The following is an 18,802-nucleotide window of genomic DNA, read 5'->3' on the forward strand; positions in this document are numbered from 1 at the left end:
ATATATATGTGTAATTCTATACACACTTCGTATCCACACACTCACTTCAATATGTGTATCAATGCTCTTCACTGGCAACTAAAACTTTAGAACTTACCCGGGCTAAGCTAAGCTCTTTTTCTTATCTTCACGCCTTTACTTCGCGCGGGCAACACTAGCTTACTAATGCGTTTTATATCCCTTTTCAAAACTTACCTTCAAACACACGGTGCATTACGGGTGCCGATGTAATGCCGAGGTGAAACGCAAAAAGAATCAACAACCTTTGAACTTTCATTCGCGAGTGATAGAGTGGAGGAGGATGGAAAAAGCCTGCATCTCTTCTACAGTCCAAACTTGTGAAAGTTAGTTTTCCAGTGGACACATTTTCACTTTAGACAGGTAGAGGAAAAAATCTCCTGCAGTAAGTTCAAAGGAAGTTTATTGTTTTTTGAATGACTTGTCAAGTAGGAGTTAAGAAGGTTTTTTTTGTCATTGCTATATAACCTTAGTGTAGAGCCGATACACTTCTTGCTAACTTTCCATTAGCTGTAGTGATGTTTTTTAATAGGGTTAAAAATAGTTATTCGAATTTCATGCACTACAGAAATCGATTATCCAAAGCCTTTGGGTCCAGTTTTGCTTCTTTTTTGTAGATTTTGTCCACAGTATTTGATCATACATAACAAAATTTGGTCATGAATATAAACTTGTTATTAAACCTTATTATAGCAAAATAAAACCAATAGCTACGAAGCTTCATTTTTGTGCTCAATAGAGTCCACTGTATATGTGAAACAAAATAAAATAATTAAAGTTAAAGGTAATATTCAAACCAATCGCTCCTCCGTTCTAGTTTTAGCGATGCTTTTTTGGTGAAGAGGGATGGAATTTTCCTTTAGACGAAAGGTCCACTGAATTTTTCGCGGTTTGGTTTCCAAAGAGCCAAATATTTGTCAATCTTTTCGCGTTCACGCAGCCGAAACCCTTATGGGAAAATAACTACGGTTAAAAACCATGCAACGTAATTTAATCTTTTTCCAGACAAAAAACACCATACATAAGCAATATTACGCCCGAATAGATGGATTTTTTTCCAATTTAACTTGCTTAAAATAAATTTAATAAATTGTACATAGACAAACGTCCACCGCACTACCATAGTGTAACGACAATTTCAACCGCTGAAGTTGTAACTGCGCGGGTACGCTTGCGCATCTGTCAACTGTCAGCTGTATCTAAACATAAACAAACCGCGTCCAAATCGTGGACAATTTCGCAGCTGTGCTATTCGCGTGCCGTGGTTTATTTTCTAATTAATCCCGAAATGACCAGCGGAAAGCCTGTAAAATCTCACTCCGCTATAGCGAGCAGTGAAAGTAAGCCGCGCGAACGCGCTCCGCTCGATACAAACGAAGCGTACCGCCGGGGCGTGAAGCTGCTGCACGAGAAGTGCAAAGCCCTGCAGCGGAGCAACGAGCGGCTTGTTTTCCGGTAAGTTTGGAGGCGATTCTAGCGATCTATGACCGTTTTTCACTGATGTGCTTTTACTTTATTCCAACCGACAGCCTTCACAGGGTACAAAAGATGACCAGAAGTCGCGCCCGGGATGTTGAGATTCTGAAGGCCAAGCTGGACTCGCTCGGTGACGAATGGAGAACGGCACCAGATCCGATGGATGTGAAGGAAGAGGGGGAGGAATGATGGGACTGCCCGTGAAATGGAATGTGTACATTATTAGGAGTACGTTTAAAAGGTATTTGTATGGAAATAAGATTTGGATTAAGACAAAGCAAAGATTAGCGATGAGTTTACAAACATTACAACCATAGAACTTCTTAAGAGCTAGTTCATAATCATAGAAGATTTTATGGTTTTCGTTTGCTGCCGTGGAAAGGCGCAAATCTCGCTGAATAAAATGTAAAAAAAATAATTACAAAATACCTTAACGAGTCCTCAAAAATGTTTTTTTCATTTGTAAAGAAATGTTTGTCTCTGTGTTACTTTTGTTTACTTTACATATGTTACTTTCATTTTTTTATTTCATTCAATTCTTTTTCTTCAGTTTGCTTATGATTTGTTACCTTCATACTTGGCTCTTAACAAGTTTTTCTTCTGTTTATCGGAGTTATCTTAATGTTTTCGAACCATGCTATGTTTATTTTATGTTTTCAATGTGTTTTATAAATTTTCTCCAAAAATACTATCACTTGTTTATTACTACATGGATTACTACATTGATTATTTTGCATGTCACATTTTTAACGCAAACAGATTAAGTTATCACTTTTTAAATATTATAATGTTTTATATTATCCTACCCTATTTCATACGCTAAATTCTTACGCTATTCCAACGCTGGCGGGTATGGTTCGTCGACCAGCCGAATCAGTTACTTGGTCAAAACAGGAACTGTAGCAGTTCCTGGACTGGAACAAGTTCAAATTTCATTTCAAATCTGCAACAAGTACAGATACAGATACGAATACAGATCTTGGATCGGAGTTAAATTGAGAACTATTTTAGGATTGGTATCAGTTCAGATGCAGTTCCAGGATCGGTATGAGTTCTGTATCGGTTCCTGAACGGGGAAAAGGTTCGATTTCGATTTGATATCAGTATGTCGTTATTAGTTTCTTGGCGTACAAAATGAATACAACTTATTTCATTTAAAAAGTAAAGTGAGTAACTGATGAAAAAAATACAAAAATACAGGGAAAACACACACAAAAATGACAAAACAATAGTATTTAAATTGTCTTATCGAATTCACAAGAACGACAAAATGGGTTTGAATTTATTTTGAACGAAGTATATGGTAAATTCAGCGTAAATGGTACCCTTTTTCCCTGTTACTTTTGTTCATATGTTTTTGATTCCATCCACCAAAACTATTAAATAGTCCTTATTGCTCTTTCTTTGTTTGCTTTACCCATTACTTTCCACCACCGCCATCGTCCGGCTAATGGTCAAATGGTAATTGTAAATGCTATCAAGCCCCATAAATCTGTACATCTATCTGTGCGTCTCCCTTTTGCGCCACGACTGTAACGCACGACAAAGCACGAACGAATAATCTCGGAAGGAAAAGAAAGCACGCTCATCACGTTCTTTTTTTTTGCAAGGGTTAGATGGCGCAATGGGTTGGGGTTTTCAGTCCCGGGGACACCGTATAAATCCTTTACCAATATCCCGAACCAAAACCCAATCTTTGCCGCTCGCGGTCATCCCGCCAAAGGATGCGGAGGGAGGAGTGAGAACTTCACACAAAGAGCCATCAAGGGGAGCGTGCATAATGATGATGATAGAAGCGATAGTGTGCGGAGATTGTCTTCCGTCCAAGCGGTCTCGTGGCGATTCCGTGTGAACGGCGAAAAAGGAGTTGTTGGCGATTTAGTGTGTGTGAGGGTCGCTATCGTATCCTTTTGTTTTCTTACTACCCACTATCACAAGCGACTTTTGTGGCCGTAACCGTAACCTCCGTCGTAAGCAGCCAAACAGCAAAGTCTGAGAGAATGAGACAACCTATTCCTTGCACAGTATTCACAGCTTTGTGCGCACCAATGTCCCACCGGCTAGCTGCCGCTGGCTAGGGAATATGGGAAGCGACCGCACCCGTTTGCTGCTGACATTGGTGTGAGCCTTTCCACCCGTTACTGTCGCTTGGTGTTGTGGATGTGTCTGCTCCGAGCGGCACAGAAGTGACACTCCTCGCGAAGCATCCTCTGAAGGGGGGGCATCCCGAAACCGAGAACCACCCAGAGAACCGGCTGATGTTGCACTTTTTCGCGCTGGCTCACCCTTCCCTTAAGGCGCACTACAAATCGTTCTTAAAAATCCCTACAAGCGACAGCGTGCTTCTTGCTCTACTACTGTACTTGTGTGTTCTGTTGTTATTGCTTGCCTTTTCGGGTTGAATGGTTAGACTGCCGGAAGCACTGTTGGTATTAGAGGCGGAGAGCAAAACGGTAAAGAGAAACAGACGCGCACTGTGGCGTGAATAAAACCGGACACTAGCTCTAGTGGCGGTTTTCGTTGCGTTGACCTCATTTTGTTTCCCTCCCAGTTGGCTGTGCGAAAATGCCCCCCTTTCCGAAGGCATGAACATCGAAACAGGCGCTGCAGCTTCCTTGGGAGAATGGAAGAAAATAAGAAACATCCTCTATTTGGTGATATTTTAAGTAGGCTAGCCGGAAATGAAGCACGATGCCTCATGCGGGTGGGAATGGTGTTTTATAACCCACCGGTGCAAATAATATACAGTTGAAAGGGCATTGTCGTGCTTGTAAATTCCTTCATTTTTGTGGTTATTTGTAGTGCTATATTTGCTGCACCGGACTAAGCTACATGGAGCTGCATGGTAAGTGATTTTAGACCTTTTTCCACTGTATTTATTTGAATTTATGCAGATTCTTTCCCTTTGTTTTGTTAACGGCACTTGTACAATGTATAAAGTTATTTTTATTGTAAATCAATACGACTGGTACATTCCTGTTTGGATAGAGGCAGTCGAAAAATTATGCGAAAAATCTTTTTTTTCTACTAAAAATCAGCTACTGTCTAATGAGACCTTATTTTGTTCCATTGCTCAAGAGTGTTAATTAAAAACTAGGCCACTTTATTTTTTTCTCATTATTTCTCACCGAGTAAGTCACGCGAACAAATCGCAACAAACGCTTGGTTATTGTCATCAACTAAATTGTGGTCCTATCAGTCGAATTATACTAGTAAATAGCAAGTAGCGTGTAGAGGTGTGCCCCAAGAACCAGAACCGCACGATTCATTCCGTTCATTCTAAAGAACGAACGACCTACGTTCATCTCATCAACATTCATCGGTTCTTTATAAATCATAATGTATTGAGTTGTTCATTAAAAAGAATTAGATATATAAACGTGAACCGTAATAAATATCATCCTGGTCTGCCTTATAATTTTTATTTAATAACTAATTATATTCCTCTTGCAAAATGAAACAATCTACCATTTTTTCTTCAACTGAAATGAACGAATGAATCGCTATTGACGTTCAGTTCATTTTAATGAATGAACTAGTACGTTCACGTTCATCAAAATGAACCGAATTGCCCAAGCCTAGTAGCATCTAGCCTAGTACCGGGCCATGTCACATCGACGTCCTCTAACGTGAGCATACCAACAAGAGAGAGAAAGCGAGAGAGAAAGAGAGAGAGAGAGAGAGAGAGAGAGAGAAAGAGAGATAGAGAGAGAGAGAGAGAGAGAGAGAGAGAGAGAGAGAGAGTAGTATAAGCCATTTAAAACAACACAAATCTGAACGTGACAGTATTAGTTGAAGAAGAATATGTACTCTTGTTGGTCTGCTCACGATAGAGCACGTCGATGTGACATAACCCGGTCAACAATAATTCTCCAGGATGCTCGGTCCCTGGCTGCAGCCTCCCATCCATGCAGACACCCGATCTCCGTCAGGTCTCGCTTCACCTGGTCCAGCCATCGAGTTCGCTGTGCTCCTCTGCCCCTTATGCCGAACTGGGGATCGCTGTCAAACACCTTCTTGGTGGGACATGAGTCCGACATCCTCATAACATGCCCCAGCCATCGTATCCTGCCAGCTTTCGCCACCGTCAGGATGCTCGGTTCGCCGTACAGCTCAGCAAGCTCGTGGTTCATCCTTCTCCTCCACGCTCCATGCTCGAGCACACCGCGAAAGATAGTCCGGAGGATGCGTCGCTTAAACACGCCCAGAGCGTTTGCATCCTACGCTCAGTTGGTCCAGGATTTGTGTCCGTATAGGACCACCGGGCTAATCAATGTGCGATATATCTCACATTTCGTGCGGGCTCGAAGCCTTCTGGATCTCAGCAGTCGGTGAAGCCCATAGTATGCACGATTGCCCTGCACAATGCGTCTCCGGATTTCGCTGCTGATGTCGTTGTCCATAGTAACGACCGTTCCGAGAGAGCAAAACTCCTTTAATACCTCGAGATTGTCGCCGTCAACTAATACACTGCTTCCCAGATGGTCTGAGTCACCGGCAAGCAGGTACTTCGTGTTCGTCGCATTGATTCTCAATCCAATTCTTGCTGCTTCGCGTTTGAGTCGGGTGTATGCCTCACTCACCTTCGCCGTTGTTCTACCGATGTCGATGTCATCCCCGAAGTCAAGAAATTATAGACACCGGTAGAGGATCGTGTCACGGATGTCGTTGACTAGCCCCGCGTTTCGAATGACACCTTCCTGGGCGATGTTGAAGAGCAGATAGGAGAGCTCCTCATCTTACCTCAGATCCCTGTGAAATTCAAACGATTCCGACGTCAAGTTCGACACTCACACCTTGCACTGTACCACGTTCACTAAAGAGGCGAAAGAACTCCGTTGGAGCCAAAGCCTCTATAAACTATTCAAACAACATACCCCGTTCCTGGTGGCTTCTAACAGCCGGATCAACTTCCCAGGGAAATGGTACCACTTCATGATGTTCCATAGCTCATTCCGGTCCGTTTTCTTTCTTCTTGTTGGCTTTTCGTTACTTGTGTTACGTGGCTACTACTTATTAATCTTAACATTTGGATCTTGGAACTTAGGACTCCGAAAATTTGATTTTGATGTTCTTCACAATGATGAAGTGTTTTATCAATCGCTGTTGGCCGCTGTACGGTTGTATGCTAGGAGCTGTAACCTTGTTCATGCAGCGTCTTAAAACTAATATTTCACCCGTGGACTTTACCAGTTTGACATAAAATTTATGAAATTAACAGCCAACAATTTGAACTATTTCGGCACTGAATCTCGCCCCGTTGTGTCACTCCAATGTTCATTAGACGGTCGACTCACTTCGTCAGCTGCGTCCATAGTCGCTAAAGCGCAAGAAGCTGGGTTAGCACACTAAACATTCAACCAAAAACCAACCCCGCTACGGCTCTGGACGGCGCGAGCCATTCATCATTGTGCCGAAAGTAAAGAAAGTGGTCACCCAAACCGGTGGCACACAAATTAATCACTCGGCAAAACCCCCGTGCACGCATCGCTGCACAACATCGAACGTACCGGCGGTGCGCCATAATTGCATTCCATTTCGCAAAATTTACACTGTATGGCCAGAGCTTTCCGCACCGTCCGGACCGCACTGTGACGAATGCCCTCTCGGGTGGTGGTAAATGGTTCGTTATGCGGTTATAATGAGGTGGTGCTGATCGTCCACCAACTTATCGAAACGAAGATGGTGTGTGTGTACCTCATTGACGCCATCTCATCTCATCAGGACCGTTCCTCGCCACGGTCGTTGTGGTTAAAAGGCGTTTGGAGTTCTCAGCAAACGGTTGACTTTTCTACGCGGCTCGGGCTCACAAGAGGGGTGGGGTAGTACATTGCAGTTAATTGGATTTGCTACCGAGGACTGCAGCCATGGGGAAGAGGATAAAACGCGTACAGGTTGAACGTACGCTGTAGATGCCTGGAAGAAATGGTCTCTCACAAGGCTGGTGGTGCACCTTGGCTGGCTGCTGGAAAGGGAAGCGGTACTACTAGCGGATATCCTGATTTTCTCGCATCCGGCGATGCACGGGAAGTGCTGACGATAATTCTTGGAGTAGGCAAGACCGATGCAAATTTGCGCTGTGCACGGTTCGAAGTGTATTGATTGCAATCGGCAAGCAAAGATAAAAAAGTAAATATTACAGTCAAGGCTTTTTAATTACTATTATTTAATTTCTTATACGACAGATTCTAAAGGTAATATTAAAATGTGCTTCAAATCATTGGCAAATCATTTTAAATCTTCTAACGTCCTATTGGCAGCAGGGGCCAATACACCAATACGGGAACGACCGGTAAATGCCCACCCATTGTAGACGCACGGATGAATAGCGATGCATTTGCTTCCTTCTGTGTAGAACAGCGGTGTCAAACTCAGTTGACACGCCATTCCAGCAGATCAATGGAACATTTGTCTTAATTACATTTCAATAAGGTTGTCAATATCACCAAGTGCCTAGCTTTATTGTTTTAAATAGATATTGAGTTAATCTTACGTACTATATCAAATATAATTATCTATAAAGGCCCGGGAACATTGCTCGTAAGCGCTAGTGTAATTTAGATTTTAAAGTTAAGTGTAATGGTCGTGCCGGATCTCAAATTAATTAGTTTTTCACCGTTTTTTATGCGGATATGGGTGAAATACTTGCACAACATATTTGTCTATCAACTAGGAAGCTTTTACAGCTCAGTTTAGGTAAAAAACAACAAATTTTTGGGGAAAATTCTTCGATCAGCAGCCGCCAGATGCGCTAGTGAATATCGAAACGACACTAGCGATTACGAACTATGTCCCATAGCCTTAAAGCCCTGGGCATTGAGAGCCATTATTTCCATGTAGAGTTCATATATTTACATTTTTACTATTTTATTCCTTCTTTTTTATCTTATTCCTTCCTTGTGTCCTGCTCTGTGAATCTATCAGCAAGAACGGTGAGTCGAACCGTAAGTGACACGGAAAATTGAACGAAGTTTCGATCAAGAAGACTTGATTTCTTCCATTTTTACATGTTTTGAATAGTTAAAAGGCTTCAAAAAGTCGAACGTTCATCAATTCGAATTGGTTGACATATTTTGCTGTTCGATTTTAAGACGGTTGGTCCATTCAAACGATTGGTATGTCTATTAAGTTTTTCGTTAATTTATGGTTCGTATTGGGATTAGCGTTAAAATAGTTGTTAGCATTAATTGTGTAGCTTTGATTTGTATGGATTCATATATAATAATGGTTTTTCTCGGGTCCTATCAAACTTTGTCGAGACTTGCATGTTTGACATCTCTGGTGTCCAGGCGGGTTGAAAGACGGCTCAGCTTTTTGGTACAATTTTCTACTGCCTTTATGTGATACGGTTGCTATTTATATCTATATTTGTTCGGTATGCCGTGCATTGTGCCCTGTTGTTGGTCATCGCGAAAACACAACCCCTGACATCGGTACCCGATTCACGTTTTGGCATCCCAATCCGGTGGAGAAATCCATAACTTGTCATTGTTTTGTTTGCGGTTGTAAATTTTATCTCCCGCTCCCCGGGCATTCCTGATCGTCATACCGGACGTCCCCAAGCCAGTCTGAGCGCGCGAAACAAACAACACACTAGCAGCCATAGTGTGCCAATTTTTGTTTCTGCCCAGCAATGCGTGAAAGTTCAATGTTGTGCGAACGATGCTTTAGCCCCTTTCGTTTGGGCTCCCTCACTTTCCAGAATTTTGGAGCTACCGTCTGTGTAGCTCTGAACCTTCCCAGCGTAAAACGCAATACATCATGCGCTCTCTCGCATATACGCAAGGTTAAAACGGGACTAGCACCAGGCCGGCATTACTCCTCGATTGCTTTACTCAATATACACGGTTAGAAAAACTTGAGAAAATTCATCAAAAATACATAGAAAACCGACCGCGAAAAAAGTTTACAAAATTCATAACTTACATTTTTTTTTGTCACCTCGTAGTTCACGAGTAGCATCTTCCACAACTTTCTCGCCAACAAGATGAATGGAGATTGAAAAACTTTTTAACCGCAACACCGTAGTGATTGGTAGAAGTGCGTAAACAACTAAAATTCGTGTCAGAGAACGTAACATTTGTGTCCCTCTGCATAAAAGGAGTGAAATAGGCCGATATGGTAAGGTTTTCCTTTCGACGTTGCAGTAATTAGCAATTGACCACGGGAACTTTCTGGATTGTTTAAGTCAATGTGGAAATTGGTAAATTTTTGGAAGAGTTTCCCGATGCAATAGTTAAAAATAAACTAACTGTCAGCTCTCAATACTACAGCCTGAAATTTAAATTTTAATTTAAATTAACTAATTCATTCATTTAATTTAAATTTTAATTTTAATTTCACTATAGCATTTTACATGAAATTTATAGCATCTGTTCTCTAAAAATATATCTCTAAAAACAACCAAATATATTTTTTTCTACTATTACTATTAGATACTAATACTAAATACTATTAAATTAATGTTCAGTTTGTCGATAGAGCTCAGCTTGTCTTTTTCCATTTCTTACTCCTCCATATCCATCCATTGATAACATGCTATACCAATTTCCAGTGATATAATATTTACCACAGAAAGTAACTCTTCTTCAAACTAAGGAATATATAGTAAACCCAATTCATTCGAAGGGGAATAACTAATGGTCAACAATCGAAAAATTCGAAGAAAAAAAACATATCGATACCACACAGCAGAAGTTTGTACCCTGTAGACGTCATAAAATTGTACGATTATACACCCTTCTTATATCCTCGCTGGTCGTATATTGGGTGATGAATAACTAGCTTTGTGTTCGAGTACGGATTCATTACTTACACTTATGCGCCGATAGGCAAGCCTGGCTACTTGTATGCTTGCTAGTCGTTACATTTTATCTCAATAAGTTTTATTGGCTGTTTATATTCACTGTTTAGTGATAAACGTTTCTTTTGTCTGTAGTTGTTATTTCTTTGCCGCTCTGTAGATGATCTTGTCAGTTACATGAGATAATTTTTCTGGACTATTTACCATGTCAATAATAATATATCACGGAACGAAAGCGTTTAACAAAGGGTTATTTTTTCGATCGTTTAAAATCGAGTCATTATTATTTGTTTTTAGAATGTTGCTAACTATGTTAAAATGTCGTCTTAGGCCTAAAATACTCGACGAACAGCAGCCGCAAAATTCCGCCTGTTGAAAAACCTATGTATGTGACATTTCGGAAAAGTTTTCGTTGACAGTTTGTACAAGGGTTTGACAGCAGGCGGAATTACGTGCCCGCGAAATTCCGGCTCGTGTATTTTCGGCCTTAGAAGATGAATAAAGGTTTCAACTGAAAAGCCTTTCCACATGGAAAATCCTTGCCATGCTGTCAGTACTGTCAGTTTGTCTAAAAACGTCAAAATCGTTTTCGGGCTTGAGACCCGTGACAGTGCTTCATCGGATGCGATTTTTTCGGAAGGCCTGTTGAAATTACATAAATTATTCCGGAATGCATTTTTCATTCACTTTAGCAGTATGATCCCAAGCGCCACAGATTAAGCTTAAACGACTGGAAAATTGAATATCCATAGAAAAAAAATGAAAGCTCCACAGCTTCATTGGTCTGATCAATAGATGGCGTATTACAACTCATCATTATATTGCTATCCTTTTCTTGCAATGTGTTTCGACAACTTTCATCTTATCATGACCTATATAGCCTTCTAACTTTCCGAGCAAAAATCTATTTGAATGGTCGTGTGGTCAGATACGTGGGTATCAACACCAACGACCATTACTCAAATCTCACTTGCTTCAATGCTGGTGGTTTCCATTGGAATTTAGTATTTAAACAACCGTATCGCCGTTCTAGTTCTAGCGATGCATAACTTCAATGCGAAACCATACAACAGTACAGAGGAAATGAGAAAGCTTTCCTCCAAGCGATCAAGCTCAACTGGTTGGGGTATCCCACTTTTGTAATATTTGTGGGGCTTGGCTAAAACGATGTTGTACTTATTTAAAACAATACAATAATATAATTTATTAATCCTAAGCCCTTTTTGTGCGTGACCGTCCCGCTCGGCCGCCTTATTCCAAGAGCGCACGATCGTCCTTTCGATCGTGCTGAGTGGCCTCTCGGCTCGCTGAGTGACCAGCCAGTCGGAGCCGAACTGTATACGCAGGTTGACTCACTTTCCGTAATTCGCCCTAAAACGCCTCCATAACACCCACCAACAGAGAGCGCCACCAGCTTTTTCGCTATTTTTAGAATGCATGAGTCGTTTGCCGTCTGCTAAACGAAGTCTTTGTATATTCCGTTTAGGTAGAGAACTTGAGTCGTTTAGAAGCCGTTTAGTGGTCGTTTAGTGGATTTGTGGCACTTGGGATGTGTTTGGCAAATCTGGCAAAACTGACAATGGAAAAATAAATGTTTGCGTTTGACAATTCTTGGAGCATAATTTCCCTGATTAAATACATGACAAATTTAGAAAATCGTGTACAAGTTGTCTCCGAGATACGTTATTTCCGCGTATCTCAAATTCCCGCGAATTTCCGAATCATGCGGTTTCCAGTCAAAATATAGCTACAGGCGGTCCCCGAGATACACGGTACCTCTTATACGCGGATTCGGAGATACGCGGTTTTCTAAATTTGACAGTTCTTTGAGCAAATTGTACTGATTTGACACATCAATTGTAAATTGCCAAATAATTTCCGTTTCGTTCGAATGTTAAAAACTATTCCAAAAGCTTTGAAACTGTTATAATCTGTCAGAATCATATCAAATAATTCATAAAGTAACTAAAACCACCCCCTACTTGCGAAATTACACGAAAATCAGTGATATTTTAGCTGGAAATCACGAGATTCGACTTACGCGGAAATTCGAGATACGCGGTATTTTGCGGCCGTTTTCGGTCCCCATTAACCGTGTATCTCGGGGACCGCCTGTAGTTGCAAAAGTAATTTTGCTTTATACGGGTGGTTTTAGTCATCAAATTATTTATTTAATAGGATTCTAACCGAAAGTTAATATTTTGAATCGTTTTAAATGATTTTTATAGTTTGATCAAAAAGAAATTTATTTTGTTTTTGACAATTGCCAGATGAAAAGATTGTCTGCTTTATGCGGATGATGTTAGGCTGTTTCGTATCGTACGTAACACTTCAGACTCTCTTTCTCTGCAAAGATCGATTGATGTTTTCTCTGACTGGTGTATCAATAACGACCTGCTAATTTCTGTTGATAAGTGTACGTCAATGTCTTTCTTTAGAATAGCTAGTCCGATAAGGTATATCTATAGCATATCAGGGACACAACTACCGCGGTGCAATACGGTCAGGGATTTAGGAGTCACCCTGGATCGCAAACTAGATTTCCGACAACATTACTGTGATATTTTAGACAAAGCTAACAAAATGCTAGGATTTATTCGTCGACATTCGAGAGAACTCAATGACCCACACTGCCTGTTAACTCTGTATAAGTCCTATGTTCGTTCCATCCTCGAGTTTAGTTCTACAGTTTGGTGTCCATTCTCTAGTGTTTGGTCCAATAGAATAGAAGCTGTCCAAAAGAGAGTTACTCGTATTGTCCTACACTTCACTCCGTGGCGTAATGTAACCCCTCGTCCATCGTATCATACTCGTTGTTTGTTGTTTGGTCTGGACACACTTGCTAGGAGACGTGATAATGCCCAATGTACGTTTTTGTCCAAACTTATTGTCGGTGAGATAGATTCGCCAGAACTACTGGCTAGAGTCAACATAAATGTCCCTCCTAGAGTGTTCCGTAACTACAGACTAATAAGAACTGACCTTACAAGACGTGCATACAGCGAGAACGACCCAATGACTGCGATGGCCCGTAAATTTAATCAGCGTTACACTTCATTTGACTGGCACCTACCTACTAGATTTTGTTGATCCGTTTTGTCATTGTACACTGCGTTAGTTATTTAAGTTTTAGTTTTAATTCAGTGATAAGGCCGCTTGTTTGGCCAATCACTTAATACAATAAACAATACAATACAACAATACAATGTATGTGTCAAATTAGTACAATTTGTTGTCAAATTAAGAAAACTGCGTATGACTGCATCCTTGTATAAGAGGTAGCGCGTTTCTCGGGGACTGCCTGTATTGTGGAGATGAGTGTTCATTTTTGCTACTTGGGTGCCCAAAAAGTTGTAACTAACGCGGGTATGCGTTTGTTTTCTCGCGCTAATGGACTGTCGTCGATTCTAGCAACCGTTCTTGCTCACCGACTGTCATGCGGCGTCAGGCACGCAGCTCCCACGTAGAACATTCCGCGTCATTGCTGCAAGCGATCGAAACCAGGTGCGATGTGTGGTGCGATTCAGTGTTAAAATAAACATCAGCCAAAAGTGTTGAGGACAGCACATTAATTGCTTGTGGCCGTAATCGAACTCTCGTTGTTCGGCTCAGCAATGTTCTGCTGGTGCAGCTTGTAAGTATAGTGGGGCAGATTCACTTATCTAAGTTAAGCTCAAGTGTTGGAGAAGGGAGGTGGGGAGAGAGGGGACCATTAGCTTTAATAAACCCAGCAACCGCTTCCTCCATCACACGGCTTCATGCTTTCCCTTCCCCTTCGCTTTGCAGCGTCTACGTCCTGTTCTTTCTGGGCTCATTCTTGGCAATCGGCCTGCTGACGGTGTGTTTGCTGTTGCGACAGCTCATAAAATTCCAACGCCGGAAGCGGACCGATCCGTCCGTCAAGCATGTAGCATTCTTCCACCCGTACTGCAATGCGGGCGGTGGCGGCGAACGGGTCCTGTGGTGCGCCATCCGGGCGCTGCTGACGCGGTACGAAAACATCAAACTGTTCGTCTACACCGGCGACACGGATGCGAAGCCGGCCGACATACTAGCCAAGGCGGAGCGTAGCTTCAACCTCAAGCTGGCGGCGGATCGCATCACCTTCGTGTACCTCAGCAAGCGCTGCTGGGTGGAAGCGTCCAAATACCCGCACTTCACACTGCTCGGGCAAAGCTTGGGCTCGATTGTGCTCGCGTTTGAGGCGCTGCTCAAGCTGCAGCCGGACGTGTTCATTGACACGATGGGGTACGCGTTTACGTATCCCGTGTTTAGCTACTTCGGTGGGTGCAAGATTGGCTGCTACACTCACTATCCCACCATCAGCACCGACATGCTGCGGCGCGTCCAGTCGCAGACGCAATCGTTCAACAATCGAGGCTATGTGGCGAAGAACCCGTTTGCCACGTGGCTGAAGATCGTGTACTATCGGCTGTTTTCGCGCATTTACGGCTGGGTCGGGCGGTGCGCCGACACGGTGATGGTGAACTCGTCCTGGACCGAGAACCACATCATCTCGCTGTGGGATGTGCCGTACAAGACGCACCGCGTCTATCCGCCGTGCGAGGTGTCGCAGCTGAAGCGGCTAGAATCGCTGACGGACGAGCGGGACGAGCAGATCATCATCCTGTCCGTCGGCCAGTACCGGCCGGAGAAGGACCATCCGCTGCAGCTGCAGGCAATGTACGAGCTGCGCACGCTGCTGAACAATGACGAGGCGCTGTGGAACCGGCTGAAGCTGCTGATCGTCGGCTCGTGCCGGGACGAGGAGGACCGGGTGCGGGTGAAAAACATGCAGGATCTGGCGAAGCATCTGTCGCTGGAAAACGCGGTCGAGTTCCGGGTGAACGTGCCGTACCGGGAGCTGCTCGAGTGCTACCAGCGGGCCACGATCGGGCTGCACTGCATGTGGAACGAGCACTTCGGCATCAGCGTGGTGGACTGTATGGCGGCCGGGCTGATCATGGTCGCGAACCGCTCCGGCGGACCGCTGATGGACATTGTCGAAACGTCCGAGGGCAGCCAGAACGGCTACCTGGCGTTCGATGCGTACGATTATGCGCGCTGCATCGCCAACATACTGTACAACACGCCGGAGTACAATGCGCGCATCCGGGAGGCGGCCCGCGCCTCGGTCGAACGGTTTTCCGAGAAGGAGTTCGAGAACGGATTTCTGCGTGCGATTTCACCAATCATGGATTGAAGCTTCGCACAGCACCGTTGTACCCCAAAGCTCAAGGTTAGTAATCGTAATCCGCCTGTTTGGTGTTTTGCTTTTTGTATCTCATTTTATCACGTTCCCTCTGTTTCTAGAACCTCTGTATACACAACGAAGGACTTTCGGAGTTAGCTTTAATTGCTCTGTTGCATCGTTTCTTCATCTACATTGTAAAAATGTTAGCAGCAATGAGATCGGCCAGCGTACATGTGGTGAGCGAAAGTAATATCTATGTGCAATCAATTTTGGCGACCGCGCACAATCTTGTTTTTTGAATTTATTTGATTTATATTGTTCTTTAATCGTGCAAAAGATGTGATATGTAGTATATTTTGGAAGTACTGGTATAATTTCAGCGTTACAATATTCAGATTAGTCCTTCGAAATGTCAGCGAAAGCCTTAAGCTTATAATATTTGATGATTTTTGTGGAGGCTCGAAATATGATAGATCCGGACACACGAAATTAAGCTTAACATTGAAGCTATATGGTCAGACCTTGAAGTATTTTTGTGGATTTTTGAAGGACAAGCCGAGTCCCTTCTGGCAGCATTGGTTAACGATTTTTCGATAAATACCTACCTGCATTTTGAGCAGGGTAAGATGTTCAAGCAGTTATTACTGCAATAACTTTCCTTCTTCCATCATTCTGTTCTCTCAGTTCTGTTCAAGGTTATTTTTAACCTTTCGTTTCGTTTACATTATGCAGCCCTTTGCCTACCCGTGAACCCATGTACTCTATGGGTAGTGAGCGTACAATTCGAATTACAATTCGAATGAAAATAATTCATGTTTTTTTATGTGTGCGTTTGTAACCAGCACTGAAGCGTTGTGATTATTTACGATCGTTGACCATAATTTTTGGTATGGGATATTCCACTCCTTTACACTCGATAGTGTGTTTCCCATCGCTTTTTTCTACGATGTTCAAGGCAATACTTCGTTCCTTGATGTCTACGTAATGAGAAATGAACAATGTGTTCGTAGCTATGTGTAGCTTTGTTCAGTAGGGTTCTAAGTTTTAGTACTATTTGTATGGGGAGCCACTGAACCACTGTCTCCACATCAATGATAGAACATTCGAAGACATATGCTCTTCGTGCTCAAGGCTATGTTTTTCGAGAATATTTATTACATTCACCTGAACATGTTAATGGACATGGCGATGTGCCTAAACGTAAAAATCCTTTTGTTTTTTTTAATTCTTTCTACATCCATTTAAAAGTGATATACCATGCTCATTTCTAGAATAGTATCCGTACTAAATCCTTCATCATTAAGGTTTAGGATGTACCGCTGTAAACGTTCTTTATCGCTTGTGTCATTTATTTATCTGATTTTTAACAGCAGTTTATTTGTCCGTTTTTTCCGTTCCGTAGAAGTATTCTAATCGCTTTTCACCATTGGTGTCGCCAGAGATATATTTTTTCTGTTCTCTTGCTGTTGATGATTCGTTCACTAGTTATCTTGTGTCGAACGCATTGTGTTTTATTTATTGAAAGTCTTTCAATTCATGAACCTCTTTCTTCAGCGCAAATATCTCACTATGTTCTTCGTTACTGGATTCTTGTTTTACGCTACATGCATTTACCTTCGCCCCCCTTGAGGGATAGAGGAATGGGTAAAAAGATAAATCAAAACTCTTTAAATAAGGAGTCGATAGATTTAGTCGTTGTGAGTTAACCTAGTGCTGCAATCAAGTGTGGAATGATTGTAACATATTTGACGGGTTTTAAAGACATACTTAGAATTATTATTAATTAGGTTACTGGATACCGGTAGCCCAACGCCTTTTATAATTCAAAACTTCTTGCTACAGGAAGCGGAAATCGCGTAAAAGGCGTAAACCTTATCACATTAAACATACTTATATTAATATTACTAGTTACGCGTGACTGCGTCTGATTGGTGAATGTAGTAGTTTTCGAAGTTTGAGCAATTACGGTATCCTGCCGGTACGCATCGGAAGAGTAAGAAGTAATTTGTCCGCTTCCATATGTACAATACGTGCAGATTGTAGCGTACATTGCTTACTTAAATAACAACACGTTCAAGTAGCGCGTTCATCTCCCGATCCATGCATTTCGAGATTTAAGACAAAGCTTTTTTGTTGTACGACATTCGAGTGTTTGATGGGTTTTAAAGAGATATTTGGAATTATTATTAATAAGGTTACTGATACATGATTTTTGTTCTTAACGAAATTGGACAAATTGGAACGTCTTGCGCTTTCGTTTGAATAATCAGGCTCTGATACTCGGTACAATGTTTACCTCGACCCATTGTTCCACTGCATGCCCTCTTAAGCATTCCTTTTGTCTCATTGCATTCTCAACCGCCGTAAATCCACAAACTGTAGTGGAATCTTTACAAGATCTGATAAACAGACCATTATTGACCATGCCTCCAGGCTCTGATACTCGGTACAATGTTTACCTCGACCCATTGTTTCACGTAGCGACTAACGCGCACATCCTGGTTTGCCAAATAACACTTAACTGTTCGCGATGTGTGCTTTGAGTCGTTATCATGCTGAAAGATGTAATGCTCTTCGCTTCCGAATGTTTCTCGAGCGTATGGCAACATCTTACGACTAATTCTGTGTTTCTGTACTAAGAATTATTACTAATTAGGTTATTGGACACCGGTTGGTTTTCGAAGTTTGAGCAATCAAGGTAACCTGCCTCCTGCCGGTACGCATCGGAAGAGTAAGAAATCTCCTCTGATACTCGGTACAATGTTTACCTCGACCTATTGTTTCATGTAGCGACTATTTCTCTCCGGTTAGATTTTGTGTTTTACTTTCGCTTTCTGTTTTCTGTCAGTTATGCTGACGTGTATTCTTATTAGTCGGTTGCGCGTCCGTCTCAACACGCAACGCACACGAAATGCACGTCTTGGCCCAAGCTATTGCGCAGCTATCCCAAGCACACACATACACGTCGTTCGTAGGAATTTTGTCAACAGCAAATTCCGAGTCGCATACACCTTTATCCTCCAATATAACGTTCTCCCGTTTCTTTTCTTATCCGCGTTTTAAAATCTGTCAGCCACGCAGCAAAATCCACTGAGCCATCTGCACAAAACGCCTCTGTACGCGACGGGTGGTTCAACAATACTATATTTGGACATCACTCTTCAGGTATAATTCTTAGAGCACGAGGGTGGAGTTTTCGGATGTTTCCTGAATATCACTGATGTTTCAGGTAGAGGACAAACACAACTGAATTAATTACACATTTCACTTAGTTTTGCAAATCGAGACTTGACCGACAAAGACTTAACAGC

The 18,802-nt window shown here is 42.3% G+C and overlaps 2 protein-coding genes across 2 annotated transcripts; both read left to right on the plus strand.

The window, feature by feature from the left end:
- The first annotated feature begins 1,220 nt into the window (after positions 1-1,220).
- On the plus strand, positions 1,221-1,922 carry LOC120956755 (TCF3 fusion partner homolog). Its single transcript, XM_040378477.2, has 2 exons — positions 1,221-1,473; positions 1,548-1,922. Exons 1-2 carry the CDS (start codon positions 1,307-1,309, stop codon positions 1,681-1,683), a joined length of 303 nt encoding a protein of 100 aa, XP_040234411.2. The 5' UTR covers positions 1,221-1,306; the 3' UTR covers positions 1,684-1,922.
- A 10,662-nt stretch (positions 1,923-12,584) lies between these two features.
- Positions 12,585-18,302, plus strand: LOC120955918 (GDP-Man:Man(3)GlcNAc(2)-PP-Dol alpha-1,2-mannosyltransferase). Its single transcript, XM_040377153.2, has 3 exons — positions 12,585-13,931; positions 14,084-15,536; positions 15,611-18,302. Exons 1-2 carry the CDS (start codon positions 13,912-13,914, stop codon positions 15,498-15,500), a joined length of 1,437 nt encoding a protein of 478 aa, XP_040233087.1. The 5' UTR covers positions 12,585-13,911; the 3' UTR covers positions 15,501-15,536; positions 15,611-18,302.
- The last annotated feature ends 500 nt before the right edge of the window (positions 18,303-18,802 follow it).

The sequence above is a fragment of the Anopheles coluzzii genome, chromosome 3 (genome assembly GCF_943734685.1).
Source record: "Anopheles coluzzii chromosome 3, AcolN3, whole genome shotgun sequence".
Lineage (NCBI taxonomy): Eukaryota > Metazoa > Arthropoda > Insecta > Diptera > Culicidae > Anopheles > Anopheles coluzzii.

Coding starts and splice junctions, on each gene's coding strand:
- LOC120955918 (XM_040377153.2), top strand. CDS start 13,912: ATGTTCTGCTGGTGCAGCTT. Junction 13,932..14,083: donor ATGTTCTGCTGGTGCAGCTT/GTAAGTATAGTG, acceptor TTCGCTTTGCAG/CGTCTACGTCCTGTTCTTTC.
- LOC120956755 (XM_040378477.2), top strand. CDS start 1,307: ATGACCAGCGGAAAGCCTGTAAAATCTCACTCCGCTATAGCGAGCAGT. Junction 1,474..1,547: donor AACGAGCGGCTTGTTTTCCG/GTAAGTTTGGAG, acceptor TCCAACCGACAG/CCTTCACAGGGTACAAAAGA.